General features: G+C 41.7%; 3 protein-coding genes and 1 long non-coding RNA gene across 4 annotated transcripts; 1 reads left to right on the top strand and 3 right to left on the bottom strand.

The window, feature by feature from the left end:
* The first annotated feature begins 1,677 nt into the window (after positions 1 to 1,677).
* On the top strand, positions 1,678 to 4,367 carry LOC145422319 (uncharacterized). The gene is made up of 6 exons (XR_013903675.1): positions 1,678 to 2,011; positions 2,850 to 3,088; positions 3,186 to 3,297; positions 3,613 to 3,701; positions 3,815 to 3,987; positions 4,151 to 4,367. It is a non-coding gene; the product is annotated as an uncharacterized LOC145422319 (long non-coding RNA).
* A 1,007-nt stretch (positions 4,368 to 5,374) lies between these two features.
* Positions 5,375 to 12,747, bottom strand: LOC113031021 (serine/threonine-protein kinase pim-1-like). Its single transcript, XM_080304018.1, has 9 exons — positions 12,672 to 12,747; positions 8,390 to 8,632; positions 8,103 to 8,255; positions 7,887 to 7,981; positions 7,702 to 7,749; positions 7,380 to 7,598; positions 6,179 to 6,368; positions 5,922 to 6,092; positions 5,375 to 5,832 (listed from the first exon to the last, which is right to left on the bottom strand). The coding sequence occupies exons 1-9, from the start codon at positions 12,745 to 12,747 to the stop codon at positions 5,741 to 5,743; spliced, it is 1,287 nt and encodes a 428-aa protein (XP_080160144.1). The 3' UTR covers positions 5,375 to 5,740.
* On the bottom strand, positions 11,298 to 18,914 carry LOC113030896 (uncharacterized). Its single transcript, XM_026182720.2, has 7 exons — positions 16,445 to 18,914; positions 15,776 to 15,855; positions 15,628 to 15,651; positions 15,144 to 15,397; positions 14,020 to 14,136; positions 13,824 to 13,945; positions 11,298 to 13,732 (listed from the first exon to the last, which is right to left on the bottom strand). The coding sequence occupies exons 1-7, from the start codon at positions 16,508 to 16,510 to the stop codon at positions 13,658 to 13,660; spliced, it is 738 nt and encodes a 245-aa protein (XP_026038505.2). The 5' UTR covers positions 16,511 to 18,914; the 3' UTR covers positions 11,298 to 13,657.
* A 147-nt stretch (positions 18,915 to 19,061) lies between these two features.
* lins1 (lines homolog 1) lies at positions 19,062 to 24,987 on the bottom strand. Its single transcript, XM_026182602.2, has 6 exons — positions 24,593 to 24,987; positions 24,429 to 24,518; positions 22,984 to 23,116; positions 22,112 to 22,702; positions 20,751 to 20,934; positions 19,062 to 20,491 (listed from the first exon to the last, which is right to left on the bottom strand). Exons 1-6 carry the CDS (start codon positions 24,947 to 24,949, stop codon positions 19,759 to 19,761), a joined length of 2,088 nt encoding a protein of 695 aa, XP_026038387.1. The 5' UTR covers positions 24,950 to 24,987; the 3' UTR covers positions 19,062 to 19,758.
* Positions 24,988 to 25,030: the final 43 nt, after the last annotated feature.

Raw genomic sequence — 25,030 nt, 5'->3', positions numbered from 1 at the left:
CGACATTTTAAATGAGAATAAGAAAGAAAAGTATGTCTTTGTGCCCCCTTTTCCCAGTTAATGCCCTATCGGCCCCCCTGGCTAAACTTTGCTAGATCCGCCCCTGCACAGTTACCAGCCGTCAGCTACATAGAAAAAGATCCTCGAGTAGAAAGTAATAATAAATAAATTGTAACAACAGCTTATCAAGCTTAAACGTGCTGCTGTTGTTCAGCCGCTGGTTTCCTCTTTCTGGCGCAAAGTGGACCAAAAACAAACTAGAGACACGGACTCGCAACAGAAAAGCCGATCAGCTGATCATTAAGCAGTTTCATGATTGAAGTAGCAGCCGGAGAGCGAGAGGCAGTCGCTCGTTAAGCTTAACGTGGGAATGCTTTACAAACATTCAGAGATGGACTTACACACTTGCTTTACTTCTCTCGGGGATAACTTTGTCGGAGATGAAATGCCAGGTTGCTAGCGAAGCTCCAAATGCTATCCAGACCACCGACAGGTCCCGCATGCCACAGCCGCTCTATCACGTGATGCATACTGCTCCGAGTGCTAACGTTCTGAGGTGAGTTACGGCGTGTTGCAAGTTTTGCGAGGTGCTTTCGTGATATTTAATGGATCGGATTACATTTTTTATTTTTCTCCGATATCCGATCCAGTAATTTAGGTCAGTATCGGACCGATACCGATACGTAATATCGGATCGGTCCATCTCTAGTCCTTACTGAATCATCAGAGCTGAACAGGTGATGGAGAAACAGGTTTACCTTTTAGGTGACACGAATGAGTTGAAGTTATGAACTGTTTCTGAGAGACAAATAACACCAGGATCCTTTTTTTATGTAGCTGACAGCTGGTAACTGTGCAGGGGCGGGTCTAGCAAAGTGTTGCCAGGGGGGCAGGTAGGGCATTAACAGGGAGAGGGGGGCACAAAGAAATACTGTACTTTCTTATTCTCATTTAAAATGTCTCACTGTTATTAAATAATTATCTGAATCTTACAACCAAAGTTTTTATCTGACGTAAAATGTATAGAAATCATACATATACCAACAAGACTGTACATCACTGTCACAACAGCATCTGTTTCCATTCAAAGGCTTTATGGCTTTAATACCTGGTGGGCCGGTCTGTAGTCAAAATGCTCGATTTTCTGTCCCAGTCCAGCCCTGCAGGTTAATACTGGCAGTGTCACCATGCCAGCTGACTGTATTTCATCATCAGCCAGTGTTGTTCTTTATCAATATTACCAAAGTTTACCCTAAGGCAGCATAGAAAGTATTTACTTGCTTTCAGGTTTTATTCAAATGTTAGTCTTTTCAGTTGTTTCCCCACTTTTTTCCCTGTTTCAAAATCAAACACCAGTTTGTGAGAAGATTATCTTCTTTTTTTTAACAGGCAACTGCAGCACAGATCATAATAAAATTGCTATTTGCTTGGGTATTACCTTCATGAATGACATCCATATTACTAGGAAGCAAATTCTGCATCTTCAAGTTAGGATTTTAAGGGGGATAAGGGGCGGGGACACCAACTGATGTGCAACTTCTACTAAAGCTTTAGCATCATACTAATGATTCTTGACGCCAGCGAGGCTGACAACCCAGATAGCAAGGAGACATTGAACAGATGTTGATTTTCCATCTGAACCATCAGAATCGTCAGGATTGAAATGTCAACACAAAACCAGTGTTGAAACAACATTGAAATACTGATGAAACCTGACACTGACATTGAAATAACATTGATTCACTGTTGTTCTGTCATCGTTGATTGTTGATCTATTTATAGTTGACAAGGTGACAACAATCACGTTGAAAAACCATCGATTTATGGTTGAGCGGGAAATTAAAGCTGCTACCACTTGGACTATTCCGCAGCACCCCTCTCAGTGGTACATCCCTCCAGGTAACCATTGTCTTGTACAGTAGAGCGGGACATTAGATTTACTCTCAGCGGAATTGACCGGAGAAGGCATCAGTTCATGCACTGCACTGGCCTGCACCACGATTAGTATAAGGTAAGAATGAATGACTTTTGTTCTATTCGTTATTTCCACGGTTGCATTTGGATAACAGTAAAAAAACAAAAACAAAACTTGTTAATGTAAAGTTTCGGATAAAATGTGGGAGCCCGAAATTGTGTCTACTTTCATCTTACAATCCGGCAACAAATAAATTGCACTGCAAACAAAGTCTATCAACAAAGAAAACATTTTCGTTTCATACTTTTCCGTTATATTCCCTTACAAAGCTAGCTTTAACGCTTCGAGGGTTCCTTTGTTCTTGCCGTCACCTCGGCGCTTGACCCAGACTTTCGCTCTGTAGTTGCTTTTTAGCATAGTACTACAAAAAATTGTAAATCTGTGATATATGATTGATAAACGTAAAGGTAACTGTATAAATGTGTTCAATGACTTTGTTACTTTTAATGATTGGAGAGCACCCGCTTCGATTCGCACTCAATTCAAACTTTACGCTGCACGCTCACCTAACTTTACGCTGCACGCTCACCTAACTTGCGTTTGCACCTTTTGTCCACACGTAAACTGCGTTTAGCATTTATGTGTGGACGAGGAAGACGGAGAAAACGCAGCGTCAAAGGTGTGCGCCTATTTTGACGCCACACTGTGCGCCAAGTTTTTGTCTCGGTGCCATGAATTCCTACAATGGCAGACTTAGACAAAATACTGTTAATTTTATTATCTTCAGTGTTTAAATGCTTACATATACGGGCTTGCTTGTAATTGTTGCCTATATACATTTTAAGCTATTATTTATTATTTAGTTCAATCAATAGATCAAGTTTTGTAGTGACTATGAAATATATTGTAATTATCTGTTTCCTGTTTATCCTAGACAGGGCAAAAAAGGACTCCAAATTAAAAAAAAGATAAAAATGAAAGACTGGTGCATTGTGCAGTTTAGCACTGGTGGTACAGAAATAGTCCCTAGATCATGGATAAATGGGGAGAAATTGTCATGGCCTCCATATCCTCCGTGAGACACATTCAGGATCCACGACACAGTAAAGAGGAGAGTTCATCCTGGTGCAACATGGCTCACCTATGCACCAGTCCGACTTCTAATAAGCCATGGTGGGTATCATCTGGATTGGTGTTGTATAAATGTAACAATAACAAGTTTTTCGTGTCCTAATTTATGTCTGGCCATACATTGTGTTTGTACTTCCAGACACATTTCACGAAGCAGAACGCAGTCTTCAGAAATATCTAAGTGAACACTGTGATACGTCTGACCTTCAGTCCGAAGCTGAAACTCAGACCAGTCATAAAAGAAAGCACAAGTAAAACTTTTTTTATTTCACAAACATATCTTTGATTGCTAAGAATTTATGATCTTGTCTTTTATACATATCTGTGGTGCTTGCATACTGCAATATCACCACATAATATAGTCCAAAAAGTGGAAGCTTGTAAACTTTTTATAAATGCAAAGCCGTGTACACTTGTGCACTTCAAAAATTCCTTGTATACTGTACCTTCTTGCACATCTCCGTTTCCTGTGTGTGTTGTTATAAATCAAACTGTAACTTTAGGAAAAAATATTCCAAAAGCACATTTGTAATTACTTATGACCGTTTTCAACTTTTTTTCTTTAGACCAAATCCCCTGTACACATATAGTGACTCAGAGGATGAGCAGCCCACAAAGAAATGGTTTCCCCAGGCCCCTCGAGTGAAAATACCAGGTAATAAAATACTGTCTAGTGTCTTTGTACATATCTGTGTGTGACACAAGGAAACTTTTGATAAGTTGTCTGTATTCTTAAATACTTAAAATTTTTTTATCTTTTTCTGTCAGACCTGACGAGAGCTGTTAACGAACTCCGTGAGGAGGTCAGAGCCATCCGCAATACCGGCTGCAATGAATCGGTAGATGCTGGGGTACTGCCTCTGGATTTGCCCTTGCACAACATTGAGGAGCTAAACAATGCAGAGCCAGCTCTTCAATCACAAGAGGCAAATAAGGCAATGGTAAGTATATAAAGGTTATGTACACTTTGTAACTATAAAGTGTAATAGCTGTCAGATGTGATTTAAATACATAACAACGGCCTGTTGGTTAAACACACAAGCACTTGCATACACATTTAAGACATGAGACACGCTAATTCCATCTCTTAAAATGTGTCTATAGGTGAGACGCTTTGCCTTGATTGGAGCCTGACGCAGCAGTTAGGGGCAAACTCTATGTCCGAGTTAGTCTTTGCACAAGCAGTGCAGAAATGGCTCCGATACGCCCCAGATCATTTGGGTGGTGCAGGACGCACATCATGCAAAAAATTACAAACTTCTGTGAATCATATAAACGTAAATAGGAAACTGTCTTTTAATAAAGTATTTAGCAAGCGAAACATGCCTATTGACCTTTTTTTGTTTATTTTTTTTCTCTCTTACATCACATGCAATGCTTTCTTATTTTAGGATATTAATATTGACATGATACATTGTGAGACATTTGGGGTTTTTTTTATAAAGGGTGTCCAATTTAAGGAATAAGTACAATTATGTGTTTAGGTGGTTGAAGTATTGATGGAAACATGCAGTAGTTTAGTATTGGTTAAAATACCTATAAAGAAAGGTAGATTTCCAGTCATGATTTAACTGTTGTTTTAATAAAAAGCAAATATGCGAAAGAGGTGGAAAATCAACACCATAGCTCACCAGTGTTTCAATATCAGAATCTGACATTGTTTCAATGTCAGCAGTATTAGAAAATATAACGTTGAATCAACGTCAGGTTTCAACATTGATTCAACATCAAAGCCTGACGTTGTTTCAACGTTAAAAAAGGGTGCAAGAGTGACGTTAGGTCAACGTCACACTTCAACGTTGATTCAATGACACAGCCTGATATTGACTCAACATTGTTTCAATGTTTCCTTGCTATCTGGGAAAGTGGTGTAACAATTTGGTTTTTTTTAAAGATAGAATTTCCTATTACTGACATCATTTAGAAACTAGGGTTTGACTCCTGTGTGAGACCGTAATTTTCTTTATTTATGTAACTTTTGTTTTCACTGGCAGTTTAGTGTTAGGTTAGGACAAAAAACAAATTAGGAAGGTTAAAGACAGAACATTACTAGATTGTGGTTTTAATTAAAATGTAGCCTGTGACAATGCTGAACACATGACAAGCTACTTTAAGGCATATCACCCAATTTGTAATATTGCTAAACATTTCTGAAGGCAGACGAGTCATGCTGGCTGGGTCAGTGTCATTTTTGTTGTAATTGATGTCTGGTTTGTTCTGTTCCCTAGTGATGGGTAGGGATGGGTACCAGTATCTGACATAATCCTTGAAATAGTAATAACACAGTATCCTCAGCAAAGATGAACTAAACAAGTTTTATTTTAATGGAAGTTTACTTCAAGTCTTAGATTTTTACTGTTTTTTATTTGATTACTTTAAAGTATATGATTACATTTGAGTAATTAAATAAAGACAGTTTTGATGGAGCTCCTGAGCCAGCCCAAGCTCTCTATGAAGACGAGGAAAAACTCCCCTGGGGGGGCCAGATTGACGGGAAGAAACCTCGGGAAAGCCCATTCAAAGAGAGATCCCCTTTCCTGGGATGGCTGGGAGGGTTACAGGAATTCCAAAACACTGAAATTTAAAGTGGGCCAATTAAAAAAATTATTTCCTGAAAAAAAGAAAGGTAATTCATACATCACACATAAATGATAACGTCTGAATTGTGTGTGTTTGTGTGTGTGTGTGATAGGCTTATCTCAGCCAAGTGTGATGCTGTAGGTCCTCCAGCGTCGGCCGCGTCTCCGGGACTTTGGTTAAACACGCGTCCAAGAAATCCCGGCAGTCTGGAAAGAAAGGAAAGAGAAAAAACATGAAGATGATAGTTCCAGTGGTCCAAGCCATCAGTCAGTCTTGAAGTGTGACGTTTTCTTACTTTTGGACAGATGTCTTTTGAATTTCAGGCGCTTTTTGAGGAAGCTCGTGGTGTCAAAGTCCCCCGCATGAAGCGCTTCGTACAGAACCACTCCCATTTGCCATACCGTGGTGGGTCCACACCTGTAGCAACTGCGCCCGTACCACTCGGGAGGGGAGTAAATTTCTGTACCTAATAAACAGACACAATTGCAATTTCTTCTAAAACAAAAGGCGAAAACTGTGACATCTGTGAAGAGCAAGAGCAGAATATGTTACCATAGAAGAGGCGGTACTGCGACCGCTCCTTAAAAAAGCAGCTGAGTCCAAAGTCGATGATACGAACACTATCATCGACTGATGAATCTGAGCCGGTCTCAATTAGAATGTTCTCACTCTTGATGTCCCGGTGAAAGATGTGTTTATCCTCCAGGTGCTTCGCAGCATCAACCAGCTGCTTCAGAATGACCTGGAAATAGAGCAGGGCGATATGACCAAAAATATTCATCACGATATACATTTGAAAAGTTGCGATAACGATATAACTGACGATATAACTGACACTAGACAAAATACTTTACAACTCCACAACTTTATTAGTGCAAAAAACCCCATCAATGTATTTTCACTTAAACAAGCAGCTGTTTTTTTTATGTCCATTAAAGTTATATAAAAATGTAACAGTGCAAATTCCTCGCTGACAGTTTAACCAAAAGGCATTTCCAGTGGAAACTGGCCGACACATCCTCAGCATAACCATGTATAATATCCACAAAACTTAAAAAGAGGTCATACACACACAATACGGTAATATCATGTTGAGGTGCAGTACGTATCACTCCGCCAGGCTCCGCCTACGATAGCCGTAATGCTCCGACAATCCATCGAGCGGTGCAGCTTTGTAGCTTAGCAAAGTCGCCGTGCACATAAAACCGTTTCGAGGTCAGTAAACACAACCAGAGTTCATACATAAGGCACACGGGTTTATAAGGGGCGCTGTCGACTTTCAGAAAATTCAAAGGATTGATTTTAAGTGTGCCGTATTTTCCATACAACACGGTAATAACGACGGCCTGCTAGCATGCTCTACCAAAAATTGTGCTTTGTTGTGTATCTGACGGACGAAAGCGAAACCAGTTCCACACCACTGAAGCTGCAGCATTTTTACAAACCAGTTCTGGTTCATCCGTTTCATTCAACGATCCACTTTTGCTCTTCTCTTTCTGTGTCACCGCCATGTGCATATGTAAACAAAGGCACTGCGCATGCGCGTTTTACCCATATTCTATCGCCATATTTCATTTTCCTATCGTTGCCCAAAATTACACCGGTATTACCGTGAACGGTGTGATATAGCCCAGCCCTACCTGGAAACGATGAAAAAGACAATAACCAATCAATGGGTTAATGTTTCTCTAATACTCTGTGCTTTGATTGAATGATGTACAGTCTAAGACTCTTCTAAGGCAAGTCAACTTGCCTTGGCCTTGTCCTCTGGCAAAAATCCTCCATTTTCTTCTATGTATTTATCCAGGTCCACAGCGGGGACAGGTCTCTCCATCACCAGGATCAGCTCTCTACCAAAGTCAAACCACTCCAACAGAGACACTGGGGCTGATGTTTCCACTGATCCATCTGCTTCAGCTGCAAGCTTCAGCATGATGGCAACTTCCACCGACAGATTCTTCCCGTTGTCATCCTGAAATATTTTAACAAAGTGGATGATGAGGCACAGACGTTCCACAGGTGAACGCTGCATGCAATCCACTAATGTAAAAACAATGCAAGTCTTGCACATTTACCTTCACTTTGCAGTACACTTTCCCCTTTGGGATGTGTTTGATGGCCACCTAAAAGACACAGGGCATTGATGAGCATTTCCTCAGTATGACATAATTAAAGGTGTAAAACAGCACACGTCTCAGCTTACGATATTATCCCTTATCTGCATTACTGCCTGTCTCACTACCACCATCTGAACACTTACTGGTAAATGATCCTTTATGCGGTAGCCAGCAAACACTGCTCCGCATCCTCCTTCTCCAAGCCGGTGCTCCTCCACGTATCTCGCTTGGAAGTCTCCTAAACAGACAAACACAAATTGGGTTTTACTACAGCTGTCACACAAATTACTCTCTGCTGTACCCTAAATGTTCATTTTGCTCTTCACCTGAATATAAAAGCTAAGCTGCTTGCTACTTACGTTTCTGTTCAGCCACTGACTTTTTGGCAACAGTTTTGGTTTTGTCCTGGTCCACGTTCTTTTTCTTAGGTGGGTCCCTGGTGTCTCCCGCAGCTTTCCTTTTGCCAGCCTTTTTGTTTTTACTGCAGCTCTCTGAAATTTCTATGCTGCAGTCTGCAGATGTGGAAAACACCAAAAGCACGTCAGCTTATTAGATAATAGACACAAATATCTCCCAAACACTAATACCTTCAAACTAGCAACCAGATGTACACTTAATCTACCCCTCACTCAACTAATTAGCCTACCTTTACCAGTGTCCAACCAGGAAGATGCCTGCCCCTTGTCACCGCTCACATGGTCAAGAAGTTTACGCTTTTTTGCTGTATTGGTTGTCCCCGCTTCATCTTGTTGGACCTTTAGCTTGACTCCCCTGACCACATGAGCATCTGAGCTGGTGGAAGGACCAGCCTGCTCAGTGACCCTCCTTCTTTTTATGGGGGTCGTTTTTTCGGGACTGGCCTTTCTTTTAGCCATCCTGCTCTTACAATCTATAAACAACAACAACAACAACACATTAGTGAAAAAGAGCGCTCGACATCAGGACTAGAAGGATTTTGATGTCATTGAATTTTAAATTAGTATTGCTTACAATATTACAAAAAGCCCACAACAAAATACAAAACCCCCACAACAAATTACAAAAAGCCCACAACAAATTACAAAAAGCCCACAACAAATTACAAAAAGCCCACAACAAAATACAAAACGCCCACAACAAATTACAAAAAGCCCACAACAAATTACAAAAAGCCTACAACAAATTACAAAAAGCCTACAACAAATTACAAAAAGCCCACAACAAAATACAAAAAGCCCACAACAAATTACAAAAAGCCCACAACAAATTACAAAAAGCCCACAACAAAATACAAAAAGCCCACAACAAAATACAAAAAGCCCACAACAAAATACAAAACGCCCACAACAAATTACAAAAAGCCCACAACAAAATACAAAACGCCCACAACAAATTACAAAAAGCCCACAACAAATTACAAAAAGCCTACAACAAAATACAAAAAGCCCACAACAAATTACAACAAGCCCACAACAAATTACAAAAAGCCCACAACAAAATACAAAAAGCCCACAACAAAATACAAAAAGCCCACAACAAATTACAAAAAGCCCACAACAAATTACAAAAAGCCCACAACAAATTACAAAAAGCCTACAACAAATTACAAAAAGCCCACAACAAATTACAAAAAGCCTACAACAAAATACAAAAAGCCCACAACAAATTACAAAAAGCCCACAACAAAATACAAAAAGCCCACAACAAATTACAAAAAGCCCACAACAAAATACAAAAAGCCCACAACAAAATACAAAAAGCCTACAACAAATTACACAAAGCCCACAACAAAATACAAAACCCCCACAACAAATTACACAATGCCCACAACAAATTACAAAAAGCCCACAACAAATTACACAAAGCCCACAACAAAATACAAAACCCCCACAACAAATTACACAAAGCCCACAACAAAATACAAAACCCCTACAACAAAATACAAAACCCCCACAACAAATTACACAAAGCCCCCACAACAAAATACAAAACCCCCACAACAAATTACAAAAAGCCCACAACAAAATACAAAACCCCCACAACAAAATACAAAACCCCCACAACAAAATACAAAAAGCCCACAACAAAATACAAAACCCCCACAACAAAATACAAAACCCCCACAACAAATTACAAAACCCCCACAACAAAATACAAAAAGCTCACAACAAATTACACAAAGCCCACAACAAATTACAAAAAGCTCACAACAAAATACAAAACCCCCACAACAAATTACAAAAAGCCCACAACAAATTACAAAAAGCCCACAACAAATTACAAAAAGCCTACAACAAATTACACAAAGCCCACAACAAAATACAAAACCCCCACAACAAATTACACAAAGCCCACAACAAATTACACAAAGCCCACAACAAAATACAAAACCCCCACAACAAAATACAAAACCCCCACAACAAAATACAAAAAGCCCACAACAAAATACAAAAAGCCTACAACAAAATACAAAACCCCCACAACACGCCCACCCCCGTGACATCACGCTCCAAAGCCCTATTAGGCTAATCGTTGTGTCACTTCCGGTATTTTAGACAATCCCTTTCCGTCAAGGATTTTTAATTTGTTGTGGGCTTTTTGTAATTTGTTGTGGTTTTTTTTTAATTTGTTGCGGTTTTTTAATTTGTTGCGATTTGCACTTCCCAGCCACCGTAGAACCAGTTTCACGAAACTTAGCAAGCAGTTTGCTGACTGTAGCATGGGAGATGGGTGGTCTCGTAGGGTGTCTTGCATTGAAATCTGCTGCAATGACCCGGTTACTGCGTTCACCAGATATCAACACAATTTCGATCCGCTCCTAACATGTTAACCTCTTCGACATATCAATGGCTGTGAACAAAGAGAAACTTGTAAACAACTCATGAAAGGATAACCAAGCACACCATTGGGCAGAGAGAGTGTTCGCCTGTGGCGCCAAACAGGCTAGGACCGCCACTGTCCCTGATAGTGGCTCCAGCGTACCACACGGTGATGGAGTTGAGGATGGACTCGATGATTGCAGTGTAGAATTGCATCATCGCCCGTGTTGGCAGGTTGAATTTCTTCAGCTCCCTCAGGAAGTACATCCTCTGCTATGGCATCATGGCCTTGCACTCATTTTTACAACTTTTTAATAGGAAAAAAAGATTAATTTTAATTAAAAAATGTTTTGACATTTGTGAAAATGAATTTTTCCTGTATTCATTTTTTTTTACATTTGTTTTGGTTTTTATTGCCTTTTGAGTCAAAAGTCTCCAGAGGCAGATGCTTGGTTTCCTGGTATTTCAAGACATTAATGCAATGGAAAGGGATTTAAAAAAAGAAAGAAAGGAAACAGTGGAAAGTGAATCTCACATGAAGCGGAGGAGCTCAGAGTTCTCTCACTAGTCTAAATATCTTCAGAAGTGAGTGCAGATAGTAGTGGGAACATTTACTCAAGTACTTAAAATACATAAAGTCTGTGTTTCAGGTAGGTGTTTCCATGTTATACTAGATTCTGCTATTGTCATGGTTGGCTGTGTGGCAGGCGAGCAGAAGCGGTGGACGCAAAAATGCAGGACTCTTGGAGACGGGAAGAAACTGAAAACACAGCTTTATTGCTGGAAGAATGATTGACAAAATAAAACTTACAAAAGGAAAACAAGACTCTAAAGCGAGGTGCTGGAGGACTGGACATTACAAACACACAGCAGGTTGAAGGTACGACGCGACAGGGAGCCCAGGAAAACACAGGGCTTAAATACACAGGGGAGTAATTAGGGAATGGGCGGGAGGGAGGGAGACACAGCTGGGAGAAATCAGGCTAACGAGACAGGGGAGAGGTAAAACTGAACACACTGACATAAGACATGAACTTTCAAAGTAAAACAGGAAATAAGAAACAAATCACAAAACCGCAAACATGTTATGGCCCTGTCCATAATCTGTTTTGGTGGCTGTTGTTGTCTGTGCCTTTAAGTCTTTGCAGGTCCCGGAGTGGATGAGCTGACGGCTGCTGATTGGTCCCCTGGCCATGTGATCTTCATTCAAATCCCTCACCAGCAGTTGTCCCGGGGCAGCCACTGACAGCAGCAGCAGACCTGACCCTGGCCTCCAAAACCTGAGACTTTTGTGCCTGTGACTTTTTTGGAGTTTTGTATATAGTGTGTACATTAGTTTTCATTGTAAATAGCCTTGTAAATAGCACTGCAACAGAAGGGGTGAGCTGCCTTATTGTTTTTCCTTGCACTGTTTTCTCCTGTTTATTTCAGTTAGGGAGTTAGGTGTAGCGCTTGTCTTTTGTTTGATATTTGATTTCACATAGGGTTGTAGATAACACCTCCTCCTGACTTCATTTTTGCAGTGCAGAAAAATAAATCACGATTCACTAAGAAATTGGTTTCCCTTTGTGTATGGTTTTGGGGACCAGGGCGGGGCAATTCTTTCAAACTTGTGTTGCGTTCCTGTACCCCTAGACTGGGGCGTAACATAAAGTGGGGGCTCGTCCTTTTTTTTTTTTTTCTTTTGCCATTCTTTTTGCTCATTGTATTTTGTGGGTTGTCTGCAGTTTTTGGTTGGCAGTTTTCTTGTAGTGTTGGGGGTGATCTAGTCACAGTGACTTTTGATGTGGATGATTTTGCACTACAACCCACCGTGGATAAGTTGGATCGATGCACAAAGGCGGATTTGTTGTTGGTGGCAGATTTGTTTAATGTTAGTGTGCCTTTACATGCTAAAAAGGCAGAAATTAAGCAGTGCCTGACAGCTCAGCTGGTGGATAAGGGGGTATTTGCGGAGTCGAAACCTCGGCCGGTTGAGGCGACTGGAGGTTTGGTGGTGGATGCGGGAGCAGAAGCTGCTGCAACCATCCCAAAAGCTCCCAGTGGACGGGTGTCGCCAGGGGCGGAGGCTCCTGCTGCCATTCAGATCCCAAACGTTAGCCCAGCCGGACAATCAACAGGATTGGTTACGGAGGATCTTGGGCTCGCCCTTCGCCTGAAAGAGGTGGAGCTTGCGACTAAGTCCAAAGAAGTTGAGCTTATGCATCTCCGCATAAGGGCTATGGAGCTGGATCCTTCCCGGCAGCGCAATGTTACCTCTACCCCAGTGAGTAAAGTTGTGAGTAAATCTTCTGATTCACTCTCCTCTGACCAATTTGATGCAAGCAGGCAAATTGCTTTAGTGCCACCTTTCAGAGAAAGTGAGGTTGACTCTTACTTTAATGCCTTTGAACGCATCGCAACCACTTTGAAATGGCCCAAGGATGTGTGGAGTTTGTTGCTGCAGTGTAAATTGGTGGGGAAAGCACAGGAAGTGTGTGCAAGCTTGTCTATTGATGACAGCCTGGATTATGAAATTGTGAAATCCACTATTTTAAGGGCTTATGAGCTAGTTCCAGAGGCATATCGCCAGAGGTTTCGGTCGTGTGAAAAATCTGCCAACCAAACACATGTAGAGTTTGCCAGGGAGAAGACTCTCTTGTTTGATAAGTGGTTAGCTGCAAGTAAAGTGAAGGACTTTGCTCAGCTAAGAGAATTGGTCCTGCTGGAGGAATTCAAAACGTGTCTTCCAGAGAATGTTGTTGTATATATCAATGAGCAAAAGGTGGATTCGTTGTCTAAAGCTGCTGTTCTCGCAGATGAGTTTGTGTTGACCCATCGTGTTGCGTTTTCAGCTGTGCGCCGTGAATGTGCCCCGTTGTCGAAACCTGCGAGGAGTTTGAGGGTTTCTCCTAAGCGTCAAACGCGCCCTGATCAGGTCCCCATGACTGTCCGAGAATGCTTTTATTGCCATGATACTGGCCATCTCATTGCCAGTTGTCCGTCACTCCGTCGCAAAGAGCAAACTCACACATGGAAAAAGCCAAAAAGCATTGGTTTTGTTCAGTCGGTTGCTACTCCTAATCCTATATACACTCTGCACAGTTATGTGTTAAAAATACAGTAGATCAGGTCCATCAGTCAGAAACGGAGCCTGGAGACGTCTGAGACAAAGCTTTTGTAGCTCTTTGTCGACGTTCCTCATAATATTTCTAAAAAAAGGGAAAAGTGAGAAAACAAACATCGTTAGGCCAACAGTGTGATTTTGTGTGCTGAATCGTGTATATGTATGTGCGTGCGTACCTGCAGGTTGTCGTAGTGTTTCTGGCTGCAGCAGTGGAGTTCCTTGGCGGTCTTCTCATTCAGGCAGAAAACAGAGCAGATGTTACAGAAAAATCCTGATTTAGGGACCACAAACTCCTGACCTGCAGAGAAGCAGAAACAGGAAGATTAGACAAGTATTAACAACACATTTGAATTTAGAGTGTGTGTGTCTGACCGATGGGGCTGTTAGGGTTGAACTGAGGCAGTCTGAAATCTGCTACAACACACGGAGACTGAGAGCGAGATCGCTTTGCCTCAGCTCCGACAAGCTCCCTCCTGCGTTTAGCCACAACTGAAAATGAAAAGAGCGACACGTTAATCATCAACGAATCTGCTACAGGAGCCACTGGGTTTATAACATATTTAAACATTCAATTATAACTCAATAATAATTGAACAAATGATTTCGATTTACTTGAAAAGCTGAAACGTTCATCGGCCACTTTATTAGGTACACCTGTTTGACTGCTCATTAATGCAACTCTCTAATCAGCCAATCACATGGCAGCAACTTAGTGATTTAGGTATGTAGACATGGTCAGGTGACCTGCTGAAATTTAAACTGAGCATCAGAATGAAGAAGAAAAATAATTTAAGTCACTTAAACGTGGCATGTTTGCTGAGCTTAGCATTTCAAAAACTGCTGATGTGCTGGGATTTTCCCACAGAAGCATCTCTAGGGTTTACATAAAACCGTCTGAAACAGAAAATATCCAGTGAGTGGCAGTTCCCTGGAGGAAATGCATTTTTGAGTTTAGAGGAGAATGAAATAACTGCTTCACGCTGACCGGAAGGCCAGAGCAAGCCAAACAACCACTTATTACAATGCACAAGAGCATCTCTGAACGCACAGCACATCCAACACTGAAGCAGATGAGCTACAGCAGCAGAAGACCACACTGGGTTCGACTTCTCTAAGCTAAGAACGCAAAACTGAGGGTACAATTCACACAGGCTCAGCAACGCTGTAAAATAAAAACGCTGCCTGGTCTGTTGAATCTCAGTTTCTGCTGTGACATTAGGATGGTAGGGTCAGAAATCTTGGATCCATCCTGCCTTGTATCAAAATCTCAGGCTGGTGATGGTGTGGGACATAGTCATCGCACCAACGGAGCATTTCTTAAACACCACATATATAAAATATATTACTACCACCAGGCTGAATGTCTGTAGCACAGTGAGGAGCACAAATATGAGATCAGAGCCACAAAATATCACAACTTGTCTTTTTATATTCACTTTACTGTGTTTTGGCTGTCAGAGCGGTGTATTTTGCTGATTTAAAGCAGCTCTTTGTACCTTTAATGTCGGCCATGCTCCATCCATCATTCTCCTCTCCCTCCTGTGTCTCGTCATCAGGACACTTGGGCTCTGGCTGCTGTCCAGCAGGGGCGGCTGCAGCATCGGGCTGGGTCCCTGCTTCCTCCTCGGTCCTCTGGCTCTCCGCCTGGCAGTCACCTTTGGTCACTGCATCAGTCGATTCTGCGGTCTTCTTGGTTTTCATTTTGAGGTTGTCACCAGAGTCTTGCAGACGCTGTTTCAGGCTCTTCAAACTGAATTTAAAAGCAAAGATGCCAGTAGGTTACCACGAAAAGAGGTTTGTTGTCACAAAATGTTCATGTGAAATAAGAAATTCCATTTCAAATTCCTAATCTAGAGTTGCTTATATCTAAATCACATGCTGCTCTTTTTGCATCTTTGGGAACTGTTTACTACAGACGACCTTGAGGAGCGTATGGTATATTTGACTCTGCCACTAAAGCTGAAAAAGAAAGATACTCACGACTCAATACGTCCAGCTTTACTGCTATGAAGAGGAGAGAAAGAAGCACAAGGTCAGACAGACATGAAGACACTTTAAAGAAAATGAAGAAACACAGTGTAAAATAAATTTCCTCTTTTTCTCACTTCTGATCGTGGGACACACTTACCAAGCAGATAAATAGTCCTTGGTGACTTTGCTCTCCATCACCTGTGTTAATCCACCAGGTTCGGCCATCTCAATGCATATCTGAGAGAACAGAACGGATATTTGAGCAACACAGTGGTACTCAATGGGTGTGCTACAGGCACGATTTGTATTGTACAGGGCGATAAAGAATTTGTCCTGGCGAGTTTCTTTACTGCCCTGTACGATAGTACAAGGCAAAGAAAAAAAAATCTTGGGGTTTTAAACTTGCAAATGGGAAATAAGTGCAAACATATTTCTATACTTTTTCAAAGTTTTTGATTGAACAATAAGAGAAACACTAAAAGAATAACTTAGCGCTGCCTCAAACTGCAGGGATCTCCCCTGCTCGATGGGCCAGGACAAAAGGCTGAACAGGTCATAAGATTACTACTTGGTTGAGAACTTGGTGCATTTCAGGCAGTCCTTCTTCACCAGTGTTTGCAAAGGCATGTGTAATTCAGATTGCCTGCCGCAGGGACTGTCTGTACATGGAATATTTAAACTTGCTCAACTCGTGTTAAAAAACCACAAAGTCTCCTTCAGACTCATTTAAAATGTTTCTCAATATGAAAAGAACAGCAGACACCATGACAAGCCTTGCAGCCTTCTGTAAAACATAAAACAGTTGCACGTGCTTATGAAATCGTACCCTGTTGGCAAGCGGCAAGAATCTGACAAAAGCAGCAATGGACGCCACCACTTCTATGATCATCATGACAAGGTCCACATTCTACCAGTGTTGGATTTGTCAAAATCTGGAAGCAAGAAAACTCACTAATGAAGAAACATCAGTGGCTGTCCTAGCTTCATTCAGCATGAGCCCACAGCGACTCGCCGCATGTCACTGGAGAGTGGCATTAGTGGAACATCCCTTGGGCGGATATTAGCTACTCACAAATGGCACCCTTACAAACTCCAGCTACTGCAGCATCTCAGCGAGGATGACCCAGATCGGCCACAGAATTTGCAGAATGGGCAAAACAAAAATTGGAAAAGGACCCTCAGGTCACGCAGAAGATTTTGTTCAGTGATGAGGCAAACTTTTATGTGAATGGTGAAGTTAACAAACAAAACCACTGCTATTGGTCTGACACTAACCCTCATTGGATGGATCCCTCCAAGACTGTTGGAACAACAAAAGTGATGGTTTGGTGTGGTATATGGGGTACAACGATAGTGGGTCCATTCTTCATCAATGGAAACCTCAAGGCCACTGGATATTTGAAATTGCTACATGATGATGTAGATGAACAGTTTCCTGGAAAGTGGATTGGTCGTCGTGGGCCAGTTGAATGGCCCCCAAAGTCTCCCGATCTGACCCCTTAGACTTTTATCTTTGGGGTCATCTGAAGGCAATTGTCTATGGTGTGAAGATACGAGATGTGCAGCACCTGAAACTACAGATACTGGATGCCTGTGCTGGCATTTCTCCTGCGGTGTTGCTATCAGTGTGTGAAGAGTGGGAGAAGAGGGTTGCATTGACAATCCAACACAATGGGCAGCACATTGAACACATCTTATAAGTGGCCAGAAACTTGTAAATAACTCATGAAAGAATAAAGTTACGTTGAAACCAAGCACACCATTGTTTTTCTTGTGACATTACCAATAAGTCTGATGTGTCACATGACCCTCTTCCTATTGAAGTTGTATCCAAGATGGCCGACTTCTAAATGGCCACCATGGTCACCACCCATCTTGAGGAGTTTGCCCCCTCACATATACTAATGTGCCACAAACAGGACTTTAATATCACCAACCATTCCCATGTTATTACAGTGTATCCATATAAATGGCCCACCCTGTATTTTCCAAGTCATCAGCATGCTGTGCTAGTTCCTCTACCCACTTCTTCAATGATTGGAGTTTGCCCAGGGTCACCGTCGTGACATCCGCCATAGCCAAGATCCGGGCGTCCGCTTCCTTTATGTGCGTCTCATGGTCCTCCAGTTGTTTCCCTTGTGCTTGTAAATAGCAGGGAGACCCGGCTCGAGTTTATCTTCAATGACTTCACAGTTACTTCCTGAATCACCTCACAAACTAATGGATGTGTTCCAATATTCAACTCTGCATCAGTTCCCATGCTAGTTCCCTCATTTGCCTCTCCGCTCTGCAAGTTGGGGTCCCCCACAGTGTTGGGTATTACAACTTTCCTTCACGGCATGTTGTCAGACTGTCCCAAAAAGTAGCTGCTAATGCTCATCCCAGGCTTACAGATAATGTCACTGTAGTAACTTGTAATAAATTGCATTTCTAAAGTTATGGGTGTAGAATCAGTGAACTGGTGTACTAGCACTCCCTAGTACAACCTCACTACAAGCTGCCATCTTGAAAACCAATGACCAATGGTCTTTTAAAACTACTTCAGCCTGAAATATAAATATCAAATATTATAGTTTTTGGATTTTACCCGTTAAAGAAGAAGAGTTTTGCCCTGTAAACACCATCAAAAATGAGCATCCCTACATAAGCCACTAAGTGTTTCCCATTCAAGGTTTTAGCATGGCCACAATTTGCTGCAGGATTTCATCCATCAGCAGCAGTGCAAACCTTTGGCTACTGGGAGGTAGTAGAGCATTGCAGTCTTTGTTGAAGACCAAAATATGGGGATAAGGAGTCCATCCTGTGACTGCTTCAACCATATTTTCACTCTCACCTTCAGATGAGTCAGAGTTGGACTCCAGCTGGTCTGTTTCTACGTCCGAGGCCTCCTCCATGTCAGCCCGGAGGAGTATGATGTGTCTTTTCCAGAGGCTCCTCTGTGCTGTAAAGTCTTGCCATCTTCTTGCAGAGTGCTCCTGCACTACTGCTCATACTTCTAACCATGGCTGCAGTGCAGTTGCATAAATTACCTGAGCTTTGGTTCTTGCTGCTGAGATAGCTTTGAAGCTCTGAAAGGTCACCTATCAGTAATTATTATTGAATTAGTTTATGACACACAGTGTGGCCTTCTAAGAAAAAAAGACTTGCACACACAAAATTATCTAACATCATTAGCAGCACACGTTCATCATTTCATTAGCAAGACACCCATTTGGTTGGACAAATATAAAAACAAAACATTAAAGGCAAGTTGTCAAAAATGAAATCTTAGCATAAAGGAATTCGTTAGTTGATTTGGGATCAAAAATTGTATTTTCACTTGTTTAAATGGGACATGTTTTGGCCAGAAGATAAATTGTGGCGGCTTTTGCATGGCTTAGCCATTTTAAGCTTATTTAAGGAAATGAGACAACAATTCTAAAATGAAAATAAAAAATTATATCTACTAGCAAATATGGGGTTTTATTCGTTCAGCGCAGCCAAAATAGCACAAAAATTAAAACTCGGAATGGCACAAAATGTGGTTCTCTTTGACAGCCATAATCGTAGAGCAAAACTGCTTTACAATAAAAAAAAATAGCAACTCTGGGAGTGAATGGTAAATGGACTTTAAGGCACTTTTCTATTCTATCTGTGCACTCAAAGCGCTTTCTAAAAGCTGGGACAATTCCTGAGTCAGATCATTCTGTATCCAACATTTAGACCCTGATGAATGCATCTGTGAACAACTTTGGTATCTTTCAAACAAACTGGATCAGCCAGGGACCAAAACACCAAAACTTCCTGAGGTACATCCACCCCGGTGTGACATTAAAATTGCCTTCTGAGAATGCACTTAAAAGTCCTCTGCTGCCACCCTATGGTATAGCTTCAGAAACAATTTGACGTTTTTTACTTAATGACATGATAATAGTAAGACATGGTAATATTTTTTAAAGACTGAGCACTAAATGTAACACTGTCAATGAAATAGCATTTGTACTTAGAAATATAAAACAATTAGTGAAACACAAAATGTAAATACAGATAAAGGGATGAATATTTATAATATCGACAATAATATTTTTATATGTGCAATAGCAGGAACAGGAAGTGCACACCACATCAGCAAACAAACAAAATCACTGAAACTAGTGATCCTCATGATTTACTGCATTGTGACAGGTGTGATTTCTGGTAACAGCTCTCTACTTGCGCTAGGAGCTTTAAGAGTGAAGAAGGGTTATATGGGAAGAGCTTCTTTGTGTGCAGCCTCGTTACCACCTCTCTAAGCTGTGACAAACAATGGACTGCTCTGACTGATATTTCACCTGTAAGCTGCCATGACAGAGATGCCATGTTTGCATGTGATGTTTCTTCACTCTGCAACACTGGCTGTAATAATCCTTCCGGTCTTGGACTCAGTAAAGCTGTTGACTTATATTGTTTCCCATTCAAGGCACAGACAGATTCCACTGTATTCTCAGAATCAGACTCATCAGAAGTATCATACTCTACAAGGCGAAGCTCTGAAGCCATACCTAGCCTTCCAGCTGGTGGAATAACACAGGAACCAGATTCTACTTTATCTGGCTCTCCTTTACATTTCAATGTTGACCTATCGGCGCCTAACTTCTTCTGCTGTGAAAGACAACAGTCTGACATAGTGATACGTCCACATGCTGCAGCGAAGCCCTGCCAATCATCTCGGAGGCATTTCAAGTACTGCACAAAGTACTCCAGGAAGCAGGTTTCAGCTGAGATCAGAAAGTCTAGGAGGATGCTATAGTCAAAGGACATGCTCTGAAGCAGAAGCACAAAGTGACAGTGAGGGTTAAAGCCAGATGCACAGGCCGTCTCCAGCACTGCAAATTCATCCATCCCAGACATCAGTCTAAAAATGAGAGAAAAATCTAATTAGAACATATCACGTAAACACTAACAGCTTATTTGAATTTTTCTCTTCTGGTAAAGTGAAAGACAGTGAAGTATCAGTAAACAGTGACAGAAACACACACATGTATATTTTAAATCTGAATACTTTTACATGTGTAGAAGTTATCTTTAAGCATCTTTAAAGATGGTAAACTAACATCAGGACCTCTTTACCATTATAGTTTTTATATCATACCCAAATCTGGTATCTGTTTTACCTGTAATGAAGAAATATGTAGAGCAGAGCTTTAGCTGCCTCCATCATGTCATCATCCTGTTCTCCAAACAGCATGCTGATCCAGCAGCAGAGATGAGTGACCTCTCTCTGTTTGAACCTGTACTGTCTCAGGAAGCCCCACAGACTCTGCATGTATGCATGAACCTCTGTTGCAGTCTTCACTTCTGTGTTGAGAAGATAATCATACGCCTAAGCCACAGCAGAAAGCATATAAAGGCTTTTAAGATCATTGGTAAACTTCCTGGGTGAAACCTGGCCTGTTTAGAGAAAGCGATTAAAGGTAAAGACCCGACAATAATACAAAGAAAACTGCAGCAATCAAACAACCTCCTTTGAGTAAACATTTGGCGACAGTGGAATGGAAAAACGAAACTCTTTTCAAAAAAAAAAAAGTAAAAGTAAAGTGTGCGTGTTAGTCCCCCATGGGGAAATAGTTCCTCTGCATTTAACCCATTCACCCAGTGAAGCAGTGGGCAGCCACCAGTGCAGCGCCCGGGGAGCAGTGTGTAGGGACGGTACCTTGCTCAGGGGTACCTCAGGGTAGCCGTTCAGTGGAGTCGAACCCCCGACCTTCCGATCATGGGGCCACTACTCTACCTACTGAACTATCCCTGCCCATTGGAGGACATAAAGGACGAAACCACCGTCAGAAACTCCGCCAGGGAGGAGCAGCCATCTGCCGCATAACCAGGTGTGGGTGATGGCAGAGAGCCAGGACAAAAAACATTTTATTTATTGATATCTATTGTCCACCTGGCACTTCGAGCTTCTCTCCAATTTATCACACTCAGTTCAGATAAAATAATTACTGTGGGTGACTTAAACATAGATGCAGCTTCAACTCTGCATTTAATCTGTTATTGAACGGCTTCTCTCCAAATGTAAAAGGACCCACCCACCACTTCAATCACACTCTGGAGCTTGTTCTGACATATGGCATAGAAACTGAACATTTAACAGTTTTTCCTGAAAACCCTCTTTTGACTGATCATTTCTTAATAACTTTAGATTTACAATCATTGGCTACACAACATTTGAAATATCAAATGTCATTTTCAAAGCATTTGTCATCCAGATTTTTGTCTTTGATTTGACTGGTCAGGGGAGAGAACAGACACTGAGTGAAAACATTCAGCATCTCTTTCATTGTTTTTCCACTGAATGTGCTGCTGAGATTTCTGAGTGAGGAAAAAAACCCAGTACTATCACAGTTATCAAAAAGAAGAGCTTCAAATGATTTGTTTTTAATTTAATTGGTTTAAAGTTCAGCAACATCTTTAATTGTACTCATGCAAAAATGATAGATCATCAACCACGCTGGTATTTCTTTTTAACTCTCACCTGATCCTGCAGCTGTTTGGATGCAAAGCTCTATGGACTTGAGAATAATGAGGCTGACAGCTCTCAGCATCATGCAATCCCAGTTCTGAATCTGATCTCCCAGAATGTGCCTGGTTCCTCCAAAGAAAGCGCCAGACTGCATTTGAATACTCAGTAACCAATTGTCAGAAGCTGCTTTTAACACAGTCCGAGCTAGAATGCTCATATCAGAGCTCCAGTTTCCACACGTCCTCCCTGACGCCACATCGCCTGAAATCCAGTCCTCTCCAGCCTTCTGGAGGATTGCTCTCTTTAGAAGAAGCAGCACTCTCTTTTTAACATAATACTCTGAGGAGCAGCAGATGTTTAGGAGGGCCAACGAGTGAAGGTGGGTTACTCTCTGACTCTTCAAACGGACACCAGCTCCACATACCAAACTAGAAGAAGTCAGCACCTCAAGCAGGTCTAGCAGTAGACATAATGATGTTCCCCAGTGTGAGCTTCTGGTAAAATCCACTGAATGCTGTGACATGTGTTTCTTCTCTTCAGGGAGCAGTTTTGAACATAGAACACTTAGAGTGAGGTCAAAACCTACCAGAAGTGTCATGAGCTCTAATGGAAGGAAAAAAAAGGCATTCAAAATGTGAGAGTAGACAAAATCAACCGTCATCCTGTAAGCATCATATCTGCCCATATCTTACCCCAAGGAGTTAGCCTAGCTACAGAACAAATGATTTCAATAAACTCATCTTTCAGTAAATTCATTTAAATGTTCAAAATCTTAAAATGTTCTGGCTGCAGTTTCTACAATTTTCTGTATTTTTGTTACCATTATAGCTTAGATATCGCGGATTTTGGACTCCTTGAAAATGAAAATTACTAACACCGTTTACCTCGATGAGCTCCTTTAAGAAGTTTTTTGGAGACTTCAGTCAGTGACCACAAACAGGCATCTAATTCAGCACCAGGCCACGGGTTCTGAAATGCTTGTTCACATTTCCTCTGCCAGGCAGGACTGATAAGTCCCTAAGAAATTTAAGCATACAAGCACTCAAATTCAATTTTAAACTGTCAAATCACAACAACAGTCACTTCAAGGTGCTCAATACTGAAAGGTAAAGACACTAAAATTTTACAGAGAAACCCTAACAGATAGCCTCCTATGAGTAAGGACTTGGCAACAGTGGGGAGGAAAAACTCCCTTTCAACCTTCATTTTAAAAGGGAGTTCCTTTCCACTGTTGTCCAACCCGTCAGAACCAGGTCGCGGCAGCCATCTGCCATGACCAGTCGGGCGGGGGACCAGATAAAAGACATGCTGTGAAAGAGCCGTTGATGGTGAGTAAAAAAGGGTAAGAGAAGGAGAAACGCTCAGTGCATCTTGAGAGGACCCCAGCAGCCTAAGTCTACTGCTAAGGTCACACGATTCAGCCATAGCTGTAAGCTTTCAGAAAAAGGAAAGTCCTCAGCCTAATCTTAAAAGTAGAAAGGGTCTCTGTCTCCCAAATCCAAGCTGGAAGCTGGGTCCACAGACAAGGTGCCTGATACCTGAAGGTTCTGCCTCCCATACTACTTTTAAATATCCCAGTAACCACAAGTAAAGCTGCAATCTGAGAGCAAAGTGCTCCATTGGGGTGATATGGTACTATACATCTTCCTGATGGCCACAATAAATGATGTGGCTCTTTGTTGTTTCACCCTGGATAGTGCTTCTGACACTTGGTCTCCTTCCCTCCGCTCAGCGTACAGTCTCAGAGGGCTAGATGCATAAGTAAGAAGCTTCATTGTCTTGATGTCAGTGGATTTGATCTCCTCCTTTGGGTGTAGGTGGCGATTGCCTTGATCTTGTTCTTCCCATTCACCTACTTCTCAGGACCTGCCTTACTCGCTGGGTTGTTGTAGCTTTCCTAGTAGCCTTTTCATGGTTCCCAATTGGCTATTTTCAGTGTGTTGCCTTCTGATAGACCTTAGAGGATTGCAGTAACTACCTTTCCTCTCTTTTTTTACTATTAGGGTTCTGCTCATCTTGTGTAGCTCTATGAATTCCAGGTTCCATGTGTGAGGTTTTGAGTCATAGGCTTTCTTGTAAGTCCAGGTGGTGCACAGGCTGGCCAGTCTGGTCTTAGTCGTACAACCTACCAGTTGCTGAAGTTTTACCCTTTTACGTTATTTTAAACGTTGCTTTTTTCACCATTCTTAACATTACACACAATGAACAGTGTTGCATATTTTTTAATAGTATGTGATTTACAGTAGGTAGGCTAAAGCGCTTCGGTCATCTCAGAGACGGAAACAAAAAGTCGTTGCTGAAGACGAATCCCCAAAGAATGACTACTTACAGATTTGCAGATAAGGTAAAAAACACAGTTTGATGCCGTCTTTGCAGCCAGATGTGAGATAATGTGGTCCTCGGCTTGGAACCGCTTTACCTATGGAAAAGGTAATTAAATCAATTATTAAGATAACTTTACGTCTTTACTCCCTGAGCAGTGGTAGCACTTACAAGGTGCGTGATGAGATCCATGTCTTCAAGCAATACTTTTAGGACCTCCGCATAATAAAACCTAACGTCTGGATGCAGCCCCTGAGACGTCAGATTGGAAGAAACCCTCCCGAGGAAAGACATGCACATGCAAGTCAGCTCCGCACTGTTTTCACCGCAGTACTCTGAGGGGGAACCTTCTCTGCCTTTCCCGTGGACAGGTCCACAAAAGCCGGAATATATTACGCCCGCTACATCGGCAGCATTTTGGGGGGGATACGATCCCGCAAGAAAGCATCTGTACGCTTCTGTCAAACAGTTAAAAAGCCCTGTCATTACGGACAGGTCTTCGTCTTTACAACTCATATTGCCCTCCATTGCGCGGCTACTTCCGCGTGGATCTCCCACGTGATATACACGGAAGTACCCCTACAAAATACGTGAAGCATTACCAAAATA

This window comes from Astatotilapia calliptera, chromosome 1 (assembly GCF_964374335.1).
Source record: "Astatotilapia calliptera chromosome 1, fAstCal68.1, whole genome shotgun sequence".
In the NCBI taxonomy this organism is placed as follows: Eukaryota; Metazoa; Chordata; class Actinopteri; order Cichliformes; family Cichlidae; genus Astatotilapia; species Astatotilapia calliptera.
This window is presented reverse-complemented; position numbering and strand designations above follow the sequence as displayed.